Source organism: Adiantum capillus-veneris, chromosome 15 (genome assembly GCF_014529385.1).
Source record: "Adiantum capillus-veneris isolate H3 chromosome 15, ASM1452938v2, whole genome shotgun sequence".
Classification (NCBI taxonomy): domain Eukaryota; kingdom Viridiplantae; phylum Streptophyta; class Polypodiopsida; order Polypodiales; family Pteridaceae; genus Adiantum; species Adiantum capillus-veneris.
The window spans coordinates 43,866,097-43,886,441 of record NC_140945.1 but is presented as its reverse complement, the minus strand read 5'-3'; the positions used below and the strand labels follow the sequence as shown (position 1 = coordinate 43,886,441).

The following is a 20,345-nucleotide window of genomic DNA, read 5'->3' as shown; positions in this document are numbered from 1 at the left end:
AGGACATCTCAGAGTCAGTTCCAGCTGAGTGGCTCACGCCTCTCGAGCCAGTAGCACCCCGGTGGATGGGAACCTTCACATGACTGGAGGTTCTCATTTCAGTCAGGGCCTGCTAAGAGACTGTCCCAGCCCTGTTCTTCGAGCTTCGAGGTGGGGGACAATTACAGCGAGTTGCAGTAGAGGCCCCGCAGGTAGCAGAGTGTTGTTTCCAGAGGATCCTAGTTGTGGGCATCTGTGGGAGGACTTGCGCCATAGACCCTGACCCAGCAGCTCTTGAGACTGGACACTGGAGGCTATGGGCTTGGGAGTGTTGTCCACTGGCACGAGTACAATGGGATCCTGGTGAGTGGCTATGGAGGGACCCCTTCTCTTCTGCAGACCGCCCAGGAGTCCCCTTCTTTCAGTACACTGTTCGGCTTGGACGTCATATACTTGCAGCACAGAGAGAGGCCCGCCCCGCTGCAGCACATCATTGGCAGGAGGAGGGCCTCACAGTCGAGTTCTTGGCAGCCTTTTGGCAGAGGCTGTGGGACTCCAGACAACCGAGGCGCGTCACTTTGTTTCAGTGGCTCGTTGCACATAGAGCCACAACAGTAGGGAGCTGGCTTGTGCATAGTGGTCTCTCGGTCACATGTGCAGCCTGTGACCAGTTGGTGGAGAGTCAGCGTCATTGTCTTTGGGACTGTCCCTCGGCCCAGCAGGTGTGGCTACGAGTTCTTCGGCTGATGCCTGCCCTCTCCACGGCTCAACAGTACACTTGGGGGGCAGCGGCTTGGTCCACCCTCACGGGCTCGGCACTTCAGTTTGAGCTATCTTCCACCAGCAGGATGATAGTGATGCAGGGGGGGTGACCTACACTCCAGCCTGCTACAGAGCTTACTCCACAGGAGTGGTGCAGTGAGAGAGAGGAGTGTTGGAAGCTCATCAGTGGCCTGACACTTTGGTTCATCCGGCGGGCCCGCTGTTTCCGCATCTTTGAGGCTCTCCCTGTGCCACCAGCAGAGTTTGTTCGTGACTTTTGGCTAGAGCTGATCCATACTCTCAGAGGACAGCTTGAGGGACTACAGGGTAGCTCCGACCGCATGCGGGAGCGCCGCGAGGCTTTCCTTCGACTCTGGCGCCCTGGGCCTTTCTACACCATAGTCCAGGGGGTGCTCAGATGGCACTATTGTCCACCTGTGTGGCTCTTCCCTCCTCCCATCTCTTGATTTAGCCTCATTGTATATATGTTGTTTTTTCATTGGGAGAGTCTCCCCATCATGCTTGTTGTAGCCCTCTCTTGCAGAGTTGGATGTAGCCCTATGGGCACTTTTCATTAACTAATAGAAGGATCTTTTTCTCGGAAAAAAAAAACTCTATAAGGAGGCCGGTTTGGTGATGTACTACCGGGAATCAAATCAATCGTGTGATCTTCAGGACGTGAAGGAGGCAACTCACCTGGTAAGCTCTCAGAGAAACAATCACTCTGAGCTTGCAAAAAATCTTCTTGTTCTTTTTTCGGGGTATGACATATTCGATCTTTATTCATCATTCAATTATTTCAAGAAAATCGAAATAACAAAAGACAGGATTTCATCAAGTGGGACGGACTCACCTTTCAGTTTTACATCAAAGTACAATCTCTTTGCCCTTCTCATTCTTCAAGATGTCCTTCCTTGCCCTATAATCGACCACCGCACTGTTCTTGGGGAACCAAGGGATTCCTCGGAGTACGTCACACCCTTCCAAAGGCATGATGTAAAAGTCCTCGTGCCCTAACTACCCATGACAATGCAAACGTAGTTTGCCAATGACAGGTGTAATGGCAACATCCCGTTCACGTGCCTCTAGAATAGCCTCGGCCGGTGGCTGCATTTCCTCGGGCGTGATTCCAAGTCAAGCCGCCAATTCAATTGAAATAAAGGTGGCCTTCGCTTCTCCATCAAAGAAGATAAGGGCTTCCTAATCTAGCACTTTGCCCATGCTTTGCAAAGTTCAGTACTTTCGTTCAGCTGGTTACGGTTGGTGGTCCCCACAAAATCTGATACTAGTCCTGCTTTCATCTTTCCTTTTCTTCCGCGCTGAACTGCTGCTCTATAACTTTCTGGCTTATCTTCTGGTGGTCCTTTGGTTCATCTTCTTTTCAAGAGTTCTGACCAGCTCTTTCTGCGAGTACCGGTTCTGCTTTCTTCTTCTACTGCTTCTACTTCTTAGGATTTAGGCCCCTCGGTCGGGATTTGAAGGTTGGCTCCGTTCTTCATTGACTTGACACGTCAACAGTTATGACATCCCTCCTCCTTGAAAGAAAGTAATCATCCGTGATTACAGCATATCTGCAAAACAACTCAAGTTAGCTCAAAAATTTCCGAGGGTCGTTTCGAGGGACAATCCAAGGGGACAATCAGTTTCTCAACATTGGTATCACAGCTTTGGCAGTGTTTTGTATCACTCAAGGAAAGAACCACAAGAACCACAGAAATTTTTTTTGCTTGTTGCAATTGCACGAACCCATGTTCGCTTGGGCGTGTCGATTCCTAATCGTGTTTTGTTGAAGAGTGATAGGAATCCCAAGAAAGAAGGGCTTGTCCAGCCTCCCCTTGTGTCTCTTTTCACTCATTGAGAGCGGACCGTGCACTTAGCGGCCGGCCAATCGACGTGAGGTGGGAAAAAGCAACCTTGGTGTGAGCGCAAGGCCGCCAAGGGGTGCGCCTGCAGAAAGGAGTAGAACTCGGGTGAACAGAAGATTCTTCTCAAACACGGTTTGCAAGCGAAAGAAACCCTCAAGAACCTCAAGATCCTCAAGAACCCAAGAACCCAAGTTCCTTGTGAACTTAAGCACCAAAGATCATAGTGCATGGTTGTCACCCGAAGCGGAATGGATACTTCACATACAGGTGATGAGCATGAGAGAGGCGGCGAAGATTTCTCCCCACCAAGAGATTTTTCCAACCCTCCCCCTTCGCCATCTACGCCACGAGTTGTACTAACTCCTATGGAGATGATGGTCAAGTCAATGATGGACATGATGCTGGCACAACAAGAAGCGACTCGCATTACGATGGAACGCAATGAAAGAAATGCAATCCAACAACAAGAAGCGAATCGAGTTGCGTTGACACAACAAGAAACCAATCGCCTTGCTTTTGAACGCGAGCGCGATGAAAGAAATGACCGAAAAGCAGAAAGAGAGGCCAAGCGTGCCGCTCAAAGGGAGCTATGCACTCAAGAATTTCTTCGACAAGTGCTAGCCTCGAAGACCGAACCACCCAAAGATCGTGGAAGTTCATCAAGTGGTGCAAGCCACGACACGGATTCCAACCATCCAGTGACAGAGAAGTTGACTTTCAGTAAGTATGACGGTAAGATGGATGCTGCAGTTATTCATTCTTGGTTGCATCAATTTAATGCTTATTTTGCGATAACTAAGAAGACAGGAAATAGCAAAGTTTTGACCGCAGCTATGTACCTTGCCGGTGATGCCATTAATTGGTACCACGCATGGCAAGAGGCACAGCTAGCCGCGCACCTAGAGTAAGCCGACGAATTCACACCCCTTTCTTTCAATTGGACTGATTTCCAAGACAAGCTTAAGGCACGGTTTATGCCACCTCAGTACCTTGCACGATTGAAGGACGATTAGCGCTCTCTCAAGCAAAATGGTATGCCAGTCATGTCTTTTTCTAATCGTTGCAGCTAGGCATCCAATTACACAAATCGAATGATGAGCGCAAAGAGGATTTTCTCTTTGGATTGGACGAGTATATCAAGTACAATGTTAAGGTGCTCGATCCAATCGATCTCAACAAGGCGGTAGCGATTGCTCTCGCACAGGAGATGAAGCACAACAAGGGAAAGCCTAAGGAGAACAAGACTTCCACAAGTACCTCACAGACTTCTCAGAACCCTCAGAACGGTAAGAATGGTAAGAATGGTGACTCTTCTAACCAATCTTCCAACAGTCTCTCAGAAAAGAATTCTTCCAATGAAACTAAGGGTAAGGCTAACACTAATCTAAGGAAGGTCGTTGTTTTCATTGTCACATTAAGGGTCACATAAAAAGAACATGTCCTAAGCTCGAATGAATCTAAAGAATCCACAGAACCCACTTCCTCTGTCAATGCAATGAATGCTAACACGAGTGTGCCCCAACTTTCTCAGGACCCTCCCATTGATGATTCTCTCATTAAATGTTATGGTCGTACGTCGGGGCACCGTTTTGTCATATTGTTTGACCCAGGTAGTATGCATGATGTGATCAGTTCCTCTCTTGTTGAGAGAGCCCGCCTCGAAGTTAGTCCGAGATCTCCTATCGAGGTCTCTGGCTTTCGTCCCGGTATGGACACTCTCATCACGCAGGAATGCCTTGATGTGTTGTTTGCAATTCAACAAACTGCCTTCACTAGAAGATTTGTTGTTTCTCCTCTCTCAGGATGTGATATGATTTTGGGCATTCGATGGTCTCGTGATAATGACGCTCTCATGAAATTTGCGGCTAACACTATAACTCTCAATACCGACAGTGATTCTCCTATTGTCATTCATAGAGAGGACATTGTGTCACAAAGTGATGACGTGGCAGACAGCAGAAACCCTAATTTCTGCCAAAAACCCTAAAATTCCTGCAAACCCTAATTTCTGCCAAAAACCCTAATTTCCGAAACTAGCGGAGGCTTAAAATTTTTATTTTTTTTTGAAAATGATAAGCGACGCAAATTTTGCTTTTTCTCTACAATGTGAGAAAGAGAGAGAGAATGCTTTTGCTTTCAAGTTTTGACTCTCTGTGAGAGAGAGAGAGAGAGTAATTGCTTTTGATTTGAAGCTTTTGGGGCTCTGCTTTTGGGCATCTCTTGTAACCTTTAAATTAGTGGTGAGGGCCTCACTTCTCAGAGCATCTGGAGGCAAAGTCTGAGAGTGAAACCCTAACCGCTCTCTTGTACTTTGATGATTGATTAATACAAAAAGAAATACCGAAAGGGGTGCCAGTCTTTGGGGCCAATATCTCTAGGCACGAAACTCCGTCGGGCCAGTGCAAATCTATTGTGATCTGTGAATTGTTTTGAAGTGGTTATTTGGTGCTATCGCGGTTGATTCTTGACTTGGAGTGTCCAAGTCTATTACAGTGGTATCAAAGCACGGCCGATTTCTCTTCTATGGGAAATCCGATCCCCGAAAATTTTTTTCCGCAGCACCTATGGCTTCAGGCAATGATCAGTCGACTCCCTCTGCATCTGGAGATGCAGGCTGGGATCACAACGAAGATTCAGGCAGAGAGTATGGCCCGCCTCGGCCTACTCAGGCGGAGCAAAAAGAGATGGAGCGTCGTCAATTGATCGACGATGCAACAAAGATGATGCTCAATTTTGCCAAGGACCCGAAGATGGCAAAATATATGAACCATACCTCTTTGGAAGAGGTACAGATGGAGTGGGGAAAGAACCACAACACCACTCCCGAAACCCGCTCTCAAGAAACCTTCTGCCTCCAAGAAAATATACGGAGAAGGAACTGGAGAACGTGGTTGATGCACGGATTGCTCAGCTTTTTGACGTGCAAAAGAAAGGCAAAAAGCACGGCAAAAAGCAGAAGAAAGACACTGACTTCCCGGGATATTTGGGTCGTCGGTCGACATTTGACAAGGCAAAGAAACAAAAGAAGCGTGTTCGATTTGAAGGAGTACCATTTCTTCTTCTTCTGACAGTTCTTCTAGCTCCTCAGATTCGAGCAAGAAGACAGAAAAAGCAAAAAGCGAAGCAAGAAACAAAGCTTCGGAAAGGGCAAGAAAAAGGCAAAGAAGGCTACATCTCGCCCAGAGACTGACAGTTCTACTGAGGACTCGTCTCAGACAGCTCAGATTCCGATGACGGAAAGTTTTATGCGAACAAGAAGAATTTTTACAAAGCCAACCAGGATGACTTTCTCGAAGATAAAAGCAAGAAAGTCCGAGAGTTTAAGGAAGGTGGCCACTCGATCAAGTTTGATACTTTTCAGGATACTCAGATGCTTCGAAGACTTTGTCTTTTATACAGCAGTTTGACATCGCTTTCGCGGGAGGACGCTATTCAGAGCACTCCAAGATTCGGAGAGCTGCCTCTTACTTTAAGGGGAATGCTCGTACTTGGTGGTCCACGCTTCTATTAAGCAAGACTGTGCCAGTTACATGGCTGAAATTCAAGAGGCTTTTTATTTCTTCTTGGTTGACTCAAGAGTTTGAGCGAGATATACGAGCTGCTTGGAACCATCTCCAGATGACCAAGAGCGATACAGTGAATTCTTATTGTGAAAGATTTTGGAGCTCTTTTCTACCCGCCTCTTCATTCAAGAAGATCTCGTTCAGAGTACAGATTGAGCGGTTTACCTTGGGTCTACCTACAGAGATCCGAGATCACTGCTTGGAACAGAAGTCAGCTTCTATTCAGGAGTTGATGAGTCATGCGAAGCGGGGCTTTGCAATTCACTCTAGCAGTTTGACCTACCCCACAGATGAGGTCACAACACAACGAACCAGACAGACTTCTGGGAATGAAAGTAGAAAGAGAAAGAGCAACCCAGAGAAAAAGGATGCACGACCCAAGCTTACTCCTGAGGAGAGAGCTCGCTTCATCAGAGAGGGAAAGTGCTTTGGATGCGGGGAACATGGACATATCTCCGCAAAGTGCCCTAAAAAGGCACAGAAAGAACAGAATGATAAAGACGACGACAGGTCTAAGAGTTCGAGAGCAGCTGAGGAATGTGGCAGAAAAGGCAGATAGAAAAGCAGAACTGGTACCACATGGTGTGGGACTTGCACCGAATCAAATGAATGAAAGTACCAACTTTGCCGCTTTTGGGGCAAAGTGAAGGATCAGGAAGCTCTTTTGAAGGAGCCAAGGCCAACTTCTTTTCACTTGGAATTGACGGCTCGATTTGGAATTACGCCCAACAGACTGACGCCACACGCAGAGGTAGTTCGACTGGCACCCGGATGGGATGTTGCCATTACACCGAGCATTGGCAAACTTCGTTTGCAATGACAGGGGTGTTTAGGGCACGCGAGTGACGTTCTACTCAGGATCCCTTGGTACCACAAGAACTACGCCGTGGTTGACTACCGGGCCGAGAAAGCGACTTTGATAAATGAAGGGCTTAGAGATTGTACTTGATGAACTTCAGTTTCTTACTCATTCTTTTGGGAGAGAACTGAACGATGGATAAAGGTTGAATATGTTTTGACCTGATCAAAAGAACGCCAAGATTTTTCTCCACACTCATGCCGATTGCTTTTCAGAGGGCCTGAAGATCATACCATTGATCTGATACCTGGAAGCACGTCACCGAACCGGCCACCCTACCGTGTGAGCCGAGCACAGAATGAAGAGATTATGAACCAAGTGAAAGACCTCTTGGAAAAGGGTCTTGTCCAGCCTAGTACTTCACCGTATTGCTCTCCAATGTTGTTGGTTTTGAAGAAAGACGGATCTTGGAGAATGTGCATCGATTATAGCACTCTCAACGAAATCACCATCAAGAACAGATTTACGATCCCTAGGATCGATGATATACTCGACAGGTTACAGGGATCCTCGTGCTTTAGCAGGATTGACTTGAAGAGTGGATATCATCAGATCAGGATAGCGCAAGGAGATGTCTACAAGAAAGCTTTTCGGACGACTTTTGGGTTATTTGAGTTTTTGGTGATGCCTTTTGGCTTAACCAATGCTCCTGCGACATTTAACCGGATGATGGATAGGATTTTTCGAGAGTAAAGGCTATTTGTTGACACTTTCTTTGACGACATCATTGTTTTCTCCAAGAATGAGGCAGAACACAAAGATCATCTGCTTCAAGTCTTTCAGGCATTACGAGATCACACGTTAGTGATTAATGCAAAGAAAAGTGAATTTTTCCTACCAGAGATACACTTTTTGGGACACATTGTGTCAGCAGCAGGAGTGCAAATGGACCCGGCCAAGATAGAGACTATCCGTGATTGGCCCGATTTGAGGAATGTCCATGAAGTTAGAAGCTTCTTGGGACTGTGTTCGTACTACAAGCGGTTCATACGAAAGTTTGCAGAGGTTGCTTCCCCTTTGCATACCTTGACACAGAAAAGAGTATCTTTTTCGTGGGGACCCACAGAGGTGACTACCTTTCGGACATTGAAAGAGAAATTGACTACGGGACCTATTTTGACTTTGCCTGACTTGCAGAAGTCATTTGAAGTATATTGTGATGCTTGTGGTCGTAGTCTGGGTGCGGTCTTGATGCAAGAAGGCCATGTCATAGCTTACGAGAGCCGTTTGTTCTCTAGGCCGGAGATGATAGCACAGATCTACGAAAAAGAGCTTTTGGCGGTTATCCACGCTCTTACTCAGTGGCGGCATTACATACTCGGAGCGGATTTTACTGTCTTTACAGACCATCAGAGTTTGCGCTACTTCTTGTCACAGAAGCAACTTTCGGAAAAGCAGATGCGATGGGCGAACATCTTGTCACAGTTCCACTTCCAGATTGTCCATGTGAGGGACAAAAGAATGTGGTGGCAGATGCTTTGTCTCGGAAACCGTTGGTTCTGGCTATTTCCGCGATACATCATAGGAGCTTCGAGGATATGGTCGATCAGTATGCCACAGATACAGATTTTGCAGATATTTTCACACGGATACGGGATGGGGAGACAGTAGCTGGATACTCCCTTCAGGAAGGCTACTTGATGAAAAAGACTATGTTGTGCGTTACACAGCCGTTGAGGGATAAGGTTATGACTGAATGCCACTGTCCACCTTTTACGGGTCACCGCGGCATTGCTACCACCATGAAGGGGGTAGAGAGATACTTCTTTGGGCCGAGACTCAAAAAGGAAGTGGAAGAGTTTGTGCGCAGTTGCTTGGTATGCTAGAAGGTCAAGTTTGACAGGCATGTTTGACAGGCTGGATACTCCCTTCAAGAAGGCTACTTGATGAAAAAGACTATGTTGTGCGTTACACAGCCGTTGAGGGATAAGGTTATGACTGAATGCCACTGTCCACCTTTTACCGGTCATCGCGGCATTGCTACCACCATGAAGGGGGTAGAGAGATACTTCTTTGGGCCGAGACTCAAAAAGGAAGTGGAAGAGTTTGTGCGTAGTTGCTTGGTATGCTAGAAGGTCAAGTTTGACAGGCATAAGGCACAGGGATTGTTACAGCCTTTACCCATACCCACCCACCCCTCGAAAAGTATTGCAATGGATTTCATTTTTGATCTCCCGAGAACACAGAAAGATCACGATGATTTTCCGATTACATGGCACGTCTGAGACGATTGTCTCCGACAGAGACCCCAGATTTATGAGTTTGTTTTGGAAGGCAATTTGGGAGAACATTGGCACGCAGTTGCAGTTCTCGTCATCGTTCCACTTGCAGACTGACGGGCAATTTGAGATTGCCAATTCAATGATTCTAGATTTATTGAAGTCTTGTATCTCGGATCAGAAGACTCAATGGAAAAAGAACTTACATTTGGTGGAATTTGCCTACAATAACACGATACACTCTTCGACGGGGAAGACGCCATGTGAGATTGTTGAAAGTGTTGCGAAGGTTCCATCCTTCCTGAGCATGAAGATTAGATATTTGAAGCGGATGAATATTCGCGAGATTTGGATACGGCTTTTGCCAAGGTTCGTGAGACTTTGCAGGAGTCTCAAGAACGACAGAAAAAGGCAGCGGATCGCCATCGTCGCGACTTGAAATTGAAGGAGGATGATTGGGTGCTCTTACTTTTGATAAGGCACGCCTACGAAAGAAAAAGGGAAAGGAGAGGCTTTTTCCAAAGCTTAGTATGTGATACTATGGACCTTTCCAGATCACTGACAAGATAAATGATGTCTCCTTCCGATTGGAACTGCCAGATACTTGGAGGATTCATAATGCATTGCGTGTGAGTCTCTTGAACCCTGTTAAGGGTGATGTGCCTGATGATGGGGAGCCTGATAAGCAACCTGCAGTGGAAAAAAACGAGGAGATCCTTGTTCCTGAACAAATTTTGGCACATAATGATACGAAGAAAGGTAAAGTCTGAAGGCGGTTCTTGGTTTAGTTCAAGAACTTTCCTGCATTTGATGCGAAGTGGATGGAGGAGAAGGACCTAGCAGATACTCCTCGGATTGTGAAACTTTACCTCGATGTTTTGGTTTAGCATAGTCTACTCCAAACGGAACCCAGAAACTCAGCTTGGCCGAAGATCTGGTGCAGTGGGATGCACAAGAGGGGAGTTACTCCGCTCCTTTGTCAACAGATGCCTCGATTTTGATACTAAAGTCACTGATGTCTCTTTGAGCTTCAGGGATACTGAGAGCTGACAGTATTCTGCTGGATGACTTTATGAAATGGAATTCCTGATAATGATACTGATTTGTTCTTGACTTCTTGTGAGTGCAGGAACTGATAGCCGAAATGACAGCAGCATTTTGGTCTGATTGATCTCGAATAGACATGGCTGCAATAGGGGTTAGTCAATCGGACATCGATGAGGTCCTGATTGGACCTAGATGTGATTGCTAGCTACATTGCCGATAAATCATGGTCTAAGATCCGAATGAATGTTGAATGTCCTGTGATGTCTGGTGATGTCCTGTGATGTCGTGTGATGTGACTGTCGATTTTGTACATGTGCTAGATGTGTGTTCTTAGTACGTAGGTACTAACAGTCAGTGTCTGCTAAGACGGTTTATGGCTTTTATCGGTTTTGCAGGCGTAATCGCGGTCGATTACAATGCTTTCAAGAGGGGGGTATGTCACAAAGTGATGACGTGGCAGACAGCAGAAACCCTAATTTCTGCCAAAAACCCTAAAATTCCTAGAAACCCTAATTTTCGGAAATCGCGGAGGCTAAAAAAATATTATTTTTTTTTTGAAAATGATGAGCGACACAAATTTTTCTTTTTCTCTACAATATGAGAAAGAGAGAGAGAATGCTTTTGCTTTCAAGTTTTGACTCTCTGTGAGAGAGAGAGAACAATTGCTTTTGATTTGAAGCTTTTGGGGCTCTGCTTTTGGGCATCCCTTGTAACCTTTAAATTAGTGGTGAGGGCCTCACTTCTCAGAGCATCTGGACGCAGAGTCTGAGAGTGAAACCCTAACGGCTCTCTTGTACTTTGATGATTGATTAATACAAAAAGAAATATTGAAAGGGGCGCCAGTCTTTGGGGCCAATATCTCTAGGCACGGAACTCCGCCGGGCCAGTGCAAATCTATTGTGATCTGTGAATTGTTTTGAAGTGGTTATTTGGTGCTGTCGCGGTTGATTCTTGACTTGGAGTGTCCAAGTCTATTACACATTGTTCATTCTCCATCTCTCATTGCTAATATGAAGGACAAGATTGAAAGGATTCGGGAGACGGAGACTCTCTCAGTCTCTTTTTCTCCAAAGCATGACACACAGGATTTGCATGATTATGAGAAGCATGATGAGTTGAATAATGATGGTATACATGATGATTTGATTAGCAATGATCAGCATGATTGTAAGGTTTCCAGTTTCTGAAACCTTAAGATTGTATAAAGCTTAGTTCAACTGATATGGTTATTGAAAAAGCAATGTAGAATTGTCCGACCGTGGCAAATATTGATATTTTTTAAATCTTAAGCACAGAAAACCTCGAGCTAGAAATTTTCAGAATCAAATTCCGATAAAATCTAGAAGAGTTACGAGCCATAAAAGGTTACAATAGGAATTCAATTAGTTAAGTAAAATTGGATGGTTTCAGTAATTATTAACAAAGACTTTCTTATCCTAAGGTTCTATAAATTAGTGATATTTCCAATTTTCATTATTAAAAGTCAGTGAAAATAGTAAAAATCGATTCTGGAAGCTGAGGGAGGCTGTGTGGGGTAATGATGAACTCTCCCAGACTAGATTTAGCAGCAAGGAGCGTTTTTTGACCTGCATGGATGCTTGGGATGCAAGATACTGTCATTTTCCAGCCTGTGAGTGCCCAGAAACCTATAAATATGACCCTTGCTTCACAATTTAAAACGGACTCGGAGCCTTGACACACTCTCTCTCATCTAGAGAGACTGCTACGCAGAAATCACTAGAGATTAAGCTCTAGTTGATTAACTTAAACGGCTACCGACATGGCTCTCAAGAGAACCAGGGGAAATCCTCTTACTGAGAAAGAGGATGTTAGCAACAAGCAAAACAAAGCCACTAATGACCATGAGGCTGGGCCTAACCATAGGCCAACAGAGGAAAGTCTACGGGCACCCGCCCCACAGCACATGGACAAGCACTCCCAGGTGGATTTCTATTTTGTTCACTTAAAATCTTTTAAAGTTTAAAGTTAGCATTGCATACGTAAAGTTAGGAAGGATAAACTGGCTGAAAACGGAAGATAACTTCCAACGTGCATTTGTTTATAATGTAAGAAAGAATTGTTTGGGTTAAAACTGGTTGAAATAGGAAAGATATGATTGATCATTCTTAAAACAGCTTGTCTCAAGACACCTCCGACTCCTTAGTATAAATTGATGATAATGATTGTCTTTCTAGCCATGGATAAATCGGTTACCCCCATGAACGATGAGTTTCTACTCCGTGTCATGTCTTGATGTTTTTACATAAGTTAGGATACCGTTTTTTATCCTAGGGGAGCCGCCCAATTGTATGGGCAATTGGTTTGGTGTATGGGCACCCGGAACCTTGGGTGGGGTTTATCCACTCCGGATTATGAATAAGGAATAGGTGCCGTTTTTTTTCGCTCTTAGGTGGTCTTGAGACAAGACGAGTACTGGTCATGGTTATTATGGACAATGTTTTGATTGACAGTACCCTGTCTTAAGTTTTAAGATGTATGTTTGCTAAAAGAATGTTTTCAATACTGTTTTCAAGGACTGTTTTAATAAAATCTTGTTATGAAGGATAAAAGGAATCATTATTTTAATTATGATAAGAACGTGGTAGTAATTAAATAACAAAAGAATCATGTGTGAGTGCGGGGTGGCAAGTGGGGATTGACTAAGGTTGTCAATCATGGACGGGTGGACCTGATTAGTCAGGTAACTATCCATCCCTGCGCACTAAAACGTTTAGAAAACTTTTTCACTTGGAAGAGGAGTCCACCAGCGGCTATGCCCTCACATCTGTTAGGGGGGAAAAAGCGTTGGTTGAGGATACCTTAGCCCAATTGTGGCAGTTATAGGGCCGAAATAGTTTTTTGGACTTTTAATACGTTGTCCCATTTCCGCTGCGAGACAGGACTAGGTCTTCTTCTAAGGCTATAGACCCAAGCCATTGTCAATGGTAAAGGTCTATTCCTTGGATTTTTCTTGTTTAGAGACTCTAATTTTTATCATACCTAGAGACTTGTCAAGGATCCCATCCCGATCTTGGTATTGACAGGTTGGGGATCTTACAATGATGATTTGGATGATACAGACAAGCATGATGATTTGCATGATCAAGATGTGATTTCTCACAAGCAGGATGAGTTGCATGATGATGATGTGATTATTCACAAGGATGATGTGTTAGTGGATGCTTTTCTAGCGAAGCTAACCTCGTTGTAGATTCGATCAATCACGAAGAACCGATCTTGGCTTTCGAGTCGAGGTCCAAAGAACCCCCACAAGACAATTCGATCATTCAGAAAGAACCAATCTTGGCTCTCGAGCCTAGGTCTAACGCACCCTCACAGAAAGTATTATGTGTTCGCATGATTGATACGCACGCATTGTTCGAGTGTTTCATTCGTGACCATTTCCTATATTTTAGTCAGCATCGTTATGTGATCCCTTTTCCTAGGCATGACATATTGTACGTTGAGCACGTTTCTCGCATGGATGAGCACGAATGTATGCAGATTTTTCGTGAAAAGCTGAAAAGTATGCATTTAAGGAAGTCACATTCCATGTCTCTTCCTTGGTATGACACATTTGTAGAGCGAGCACATGAAAGTATGAGCACCAAGCATAGGCATTTCCGTTGTGAATTGCCACAGTTGATTGCTCTAGATCATAAGAGAAAAATTCGATCTCATTGTTTGCATGTGTTTGATGAACGGGTTGTCACTCTGTCTCTATGTTCATCTACATTGCATACACAGTCTTTAGCGAAGACAAGATTTTTTCCACTCACTTTACATGGAATGGGTATGTTCATGGTTTTGTGTTGGAAATGGTTTCAGAAATTTTCAGCCATGGAGATTCTTGAAGATGGAAGAAGCACGACTCTAGACGAAGTTGAAGTATCGAAGGAGCCACAGACGACTTTGTGTCGCTTTCGGCGCAAGCGTTGCAGACCTTTATGAAGTTCAAGTACCACACGACCTACACATCACAGTGGGCCGGCAAAGAGTCCCTTCCAGGATTCCGGATGCTATTGGAGATCTCCCTCGACGCGATACAATTCGGTACCAGTACCTCACTTTGAAAAGGAGGGAATGTCACGTGACACATCCAACCCTATGTGTCCGTGGACAAGCTACAGCATGATCAGGGTTCAGTCAGTCCAGTCAGTCTAGATTATAAGTGATCTGGCACTTTTGTGAGTATTCGTAGACCGTGCACGCCCAGTCACTTAGTGTAGATGCATATCCTCTGGTTGCACACAGCATGATCATCAATATTCCCTTCAGAATCCATCAGATTCAGTTAGGGGAATTTTCCATTGCATTTAGCCTATTTTTCCTATTTTTGGTATTTTTCACTTATTATTTTTAAGTGACTTTCCAACAAAAGTAGGTAAGGCAATTTTGCATGCTCAACAGGCACCTTCTCAGCAGAAACCTGCAGAACCCCCAGCACCCTTGGCGTTTTTGGTCCCCATCCTCGCCACAGCTACTCAGCCTAGCGTTTTCAGTTGACATCGCTAAGACCTCCACAGCTTGGCGTTTTCAACCATGATCGCCAGTAGCAGACCCAGAACAGCTTAGCGTTTTTGCTAGCGACAGCAGGCAGCCCAGCGTGTTTGGTTTTCAGCCCTTACCGCAACAGATGCAGCAGCGTTTTCAGCTTTGAAGACGGTAGCAGATTCAGCCCTAGTTGGTTGTAGAAGATAGCTATTTTCAGCCCATAAAAACGCAGCCAAAACAGTCATTTTCAGCCACCCAAAACAGCCCAAAGATTGGCAGATTTTCAGCAAATAGAAGACCACAGATTTCAGCCCTAAAGTCGTCGTCGTCATCGGCATAGTCCCAAGTTGCATCAGTCCCATGCATACCATTTGTACCAGATTGTGCAATCATTAGTAGACCACTCTCGCCGAAGAGAGTGGGGCCTTCGGAGGAGGGTTTTACGTCGTCTCTGGTGTCGTATCTCTCTTCTCTCTCTATCTCTCAGTCTCATACACTTGCACGCACAGTGTCCATTCACTTTGTTGTGATCATAGCACTCTCCATTAAGAACGGAAGGGGACAATCCGAGGGGACAATCATGCAAATCCTGTGTGTCGTGCTTTGGAGAAGAAGAGACTGAGAGAGTCTCCTTTTCCCGAATCTCTTGTTGAATCTTTGCCTGCATTTGAGAAAAGAGTCGCAACATCTCTTGCACTATTGCTTTGTTCTCACGATCAAATCTTGCTTGACTTTCTTTTTCTTGAAAGTCGTACTTACGTTCTATGGCTGCCATGTCTTCTTCGTAGGCCTTTCTTTCTGCTTCTCTTTCTTGGTCCAACTCCTCCATAGGAGTTAGTGCAATCTTTGTCGTAGATGGGAAAGGGTGAGGGTTGGAAAAACCTCCTGGTGGGGAAAATTCTTCTTCGCCTCTCTCATGCTCATCACCTTCAAGAGAAGTATCCATTCCGCTTCGAGTGATGACCATTCTGCAATCGTGGGTTCTTGTGGTCTTGGGTTCTTAAGTTCACGAGGAACTTGGGTTCTTGGGTTCTTGAGGATCTTGAGTTCACGAGGAACTTGGGTTCTTGGGGGTCTTGGTTCTTGAGGTTCTTGAGGTTTTCTTTCGCTTGCAAACTGTGTTTGAGAAGGATCTTCTCTTCACCCGAGTTCTACTCCTTTCCGCGGGCGCACCCCTTGGCGGCCTTGCGCTCACACCAAGGTTGCTTTTTCCCACCTCGCGTCGATTGGCCGGCCGCTAAGTACATGGTCCGCTCTCAATGAGTGAAAAGAGACACAAGGGGAGGCTGGACAAGCCCTTCTTTCTTGGGATTCCTGTCACTCTTCAACAAAACACTATTAGGAATCGACACGCCCAAGCGAACTTGGGTTCGTGCGACCTCAACAAGCAAAAAAAACCTTGTGATTCTTGTGGTTCTTTCCATGAGTGATACAGAACACTGCCAAAGCTCTGATACCAATGTTAGGTGCTGCAGATTGATTGTTTGCGCTTTGCTCAAGATGAGTGCTCCGAACTGTGCTCAAGGTTCCTTTTAGTTCTTATGGAAGGGAGAGCCTTCCGTTCTTAAAGGAAAGTGCTATGATCACAAAGAAAGTATTCGAATGGACACTGTGCGTGCAAGTGTATGAGACTGAGAGAGAGAGAGAGAGAGAGAGAGAGAGAGAGAGAGAAGAAAGATACGACACCAGAGACGTCGTAAAACCCTCCTCCGAAGGCCCCACTCTCGTCGGCGAGAGTGGTCTACTTATGATTGCACAAAGTGGTACAATGCGGATGCAATGGACTGATGCAACTTGGGACTATGCCAATGACGACGACGGTGATGACGACGACTTTAGGGCTGAAATCTGTGATCTTCTATCTGCTGAATTTTGGGGCTGTTTCGGTGGCTGAAAAATGACTGTTTTGGCTGCGTTTTCGAGGGCTGAAAATGGGGGTCTTCTGCAACCAACTAGGGCTGAATCTGTTACTGTCTAATAGAGCTGAAAACGTTGTACCTCTGCTGCGATAAGGGCTGAAAACCAAAAACGCTGAGGCTGATATGTAGCTAGCAAAAACGCTAGGCTGTTCTGGGTCTGCTGCTGGCGATCATGGCTGAAAACGCAAGGGCTGTGGAAATCTTGGCGATGTTAACTGAAAACGCTAGGCTGAGTATCTGTCAGCAATGCACTGCTATGGAAACGCCAGGGATGGGGAAGTGCTGAGGGTCCAAAAACGCTAGGCTATGGGAAGCTTTGGCGCTTGAGGGTTCTTGCTGAGAAGAATGCCTGTTGAGCATGTGCTCCTGCTGCCTCTTCTGCCATTTAGTGCTAACTTGGGTTTGCTTATATACAAACATAGCAAAATTGCCCTACCTACTTTTGTTGGAAAGTCACTTAAAAATAATAAGTGAAAAATGTCAAAAATAGGGAAAATAGGCTAAATGCACTGGAAAAATCCCCTTATTGATTCTAATGGATTCTGATGGGAATACTGATGATCATGTTGTGTGCAACCAGAGGATATGCATCTATGCTAAGTGACTAGGCATGCACGGTCTACGAATAGACTCACAAAAGTGCCAGATCACTCCTAATCTAGACTGACTGGACTGACTGAACCCTGATCATGCTCTAGCTTGTCCACGGACATAGGGTTGGATGTGTCATGTGACATCATTGGCTTCCCAGACGAATCTCATCCAATAGGGAGTCTCATTCCAAATCGGAACTCTTGATATCCTAGGTCATTGACTTCTCAGAAGTATCTAATCCAAAAAGGAATATTCAGTGGTTGGCACATCACAATGCAACACAAATACTCACATATGCATGTTACAGATACAACGAACATGCATGTTACAAGACACAATGAATAGCGACGCTGAGCATTCCCCCGAGACAAACGGTCTGCGGTATGAAGCTACTCAACGACTACCTCGTCACTCTCCCTGCAAATAACCTAAAAAGGTCCGGGCCATGAGTTCAAAGAACTGGTACAACCAAACGCTCCCCAGACCGCAACCTGCGTCGCTTGGACGTTCAAGCTACAACCAAACTATTAGAGTTACACCACCGTTGCTTCGCCATTTTGTCTGGCTAGTGATTGTCCCGGGTTGGCCACCCATCGCACATCATGTAGATTGCATGGGCGGACACTTTAGCACATGTCCGGCCGTTCATTTTTTGCGCCTGGCTGGGTGCACACATTTTTAGCCATTTTTTCACATAAGGTCAGGCGCAGCCACAGAATACCTCTTATTCCTTAAGATCAAGAATGTGCACTACCCAAAAGCGAGACACGACCATAAAAGAGGCAACATTGTTTCAAATGTAGCAATCCAGGAACTCTATCAGACGTATCACATATCAGTGCCAGAATGTGTCTACTTAGTACCACCTGATTGTATGCCAGACGTGCTGCACTGGAATATGAAGGCCTGCGTATGGAACCATGAACAGAGCTCCCCAGTAAAATAGAGCACACAAACTTCAAAAAAATCAGTAACAGGAAGATTTATTGCTCGTTCTATGCGCAGTAAATGGACAGTACCTCAAGGAGTATTTCTGTCGTGCATAAACCAGCAAAGTACTTCTTAGCTCAGAAACAACATTTAACTTAGTAGATAAAAAACCTGAAAGTCAAATAGTATAACTTGCTCATGTCAGAAATAAAAAGCACCCCACCAAGACTTGAGAGAGCTCCATTGCAACATAAATTTTCTGAACGAGTATGATAGAAACAATCAAGAAAAGCTGGCCACAAGTACAAAACTCATAAATCTTCGGTGGCTACCTGTTATTTTTCTTGCAGAAACTATGCAGACCTACCACTTGCAAAAGGCAGATAAACGAAATTGAAGACTGAAAAGGAAAACTACTCACTCTAAAAAATCCCACTTTTCTCATTGGCACCCATGATACTTTGAAGCTTCTTTCAGTTTTAAACATGATACACAACTGATACAGAACTACCTGCAGAAGTGAACGCTAACCTTTTGTCGATCAATCATGATTGGTCTCACAACTCTTGTAGCTGTCGCTTCTTAACACCCTTTTTACCAGTTAGTGCCTTTGTATACATTTCTGCTATTTGCCTTTGCGAATCTAAGAGCATGCGAATGCGCTTGAGCTCTACCTCTGCTCTTAGTCGCTCATTGTCACGTTGCATCTCGAGCTTCATTCGCTCGATCCTAAGAAATCCTTCTCCAAGAGAGCAGACAACTGAGGCAAGCTCAGTCTTCATTCGCTTTGGGAAGGAATCACTAGCACCATGATAGGTTGATTTATCATCCATGCTGATGTGATCATCATCCATGGCATAGCTCTTACGAATCTTTGGGCGGAGGGTGACCCGTGGGGACTCTATGTAAGTGTGTTCAGGATTTTGAGTCGAACCTCCTTTAGCACGCATAGAGCCCCTCACTCTTGGAGGACTAGCATCGCGACCCTCCTTGTTCACAGAGAGGGGAGGCTCATAATCCTTATCCCCACTGTCCTGCCATCTTGATCGAAAGTGGCTACCCCGAACAGAATTGCCATTGCCAGAAGTAATAACACCAGCACTGCCAAATGTTGCAGGAAGTTTTAGCTTGCTTACAGATTTGCCACGCTCCATGGCATCCATGTACTCAAAAAAGGGCCATGATGAGGACCCAGAGCCTCGTTGCTCTTCTGACTGCTTCTCTTCCCTATACTTTTTCCTCAGCTTTTCAATCTTGTGACGGCATTGGACAGAAGATTTGCTGGGCTCGCTACCACCACCCCGCAAGAAGACATTATTGGCCACCTCTTCCCAGTGCCTGGCTTTTAGCTGTCCCCTCTTGAGCAAGTACCACTTCTCTTGATAGGCAGCAATAAGGTGAACAGTTTCAAGCTCGCTCCACCGCTGCTGCACAGAAGGGTCAATGGCAGGCTGTGGTATAGGAGGGGCTCTCTCATCGGCCACTGCAACAATAGCAGATGATTCTTCTTCGCCACCCATTTGTCCAGCTCTCTTTCTGTGTGTGCGTTTCAAGCTTTCTTAACTCGATCCATTTTCTTTCCTTTCAGATGGACGCTACTCTCTGTTTCAGATTGTCTGTGCTTGACCCATTTCCTTTCCTTCAAATGGACTCCTCTCCCTGCTTCTCTGCTGCCATGAGAGTTTTCCGATAGTACTTGCGTTTTTGAATGTAATACGCTTCATCTCCACTCATAACTGATGTTCTCCTACTTTATGTAGCTTCTTGCGTTCTTCGAGCTAATTGTCTGTTCGACGTAAGAGCAGGAGAGCGTTGCTCCAAAACACGCCACGCTCTCGTGACCTGCTCAGTGCTCTCCCAAATTTTTTTTTTCAAATGTTACATAACTAGTGGTTCAGACCCAACCTACCACGATCAATTGGGCTGCTTTTCTATAGTACTCCGGAATAAGGTGAGGGGACCAATGTTACTCGCACCAAACTTGCACAAGGTGGCAGACGGCTGCCTCTCGGGCTCCAATCTCGACAACTAGTATGCCTTTATAGTCTTGGTATGTTTTCTAGAGAGAGAGAGAGAGAGATGGACGAAATGGACGTTGCTTTGTGGGTCCCTTC

At 45.3% G+C, this 20,345-nt stretch overlaps 1 protein-coding gene across 4 annotated transcripts in view; it reads right to left on the bottom strand.

Moving 5' to 3' along the window:
* LOC147440588 (uncharacterized) overlaps nt 1-20,130 on the bottom strand; it is a 51,569-nt gene extending 31,439 nt beyond the window's left edge. For 3 of the 4 annotated variants that reach the window (XR_015190423.1, XM_086530305.1, XM_086530308.1), the window contains exon 1: nt 18,763-20,130. Coding sequence is in view for 3 of the 4 variants with exons in the window: in XM_086530305.1 (XP_086386431.1) it covers nt 18,789-19,751 (963 nt within the window). In the remaining variant the exon portion in view is untranslated. Of the gene's footprint in view, nt 1-18,383; nt 18,403-18,762 lie in introns of those variants that run through there. The other variant, XM_086530307.1, reaches the window with a different exon arrangement.
* Between the last annotated feature and the right edge of the window lie 215 nt (nt 20,131-20,345).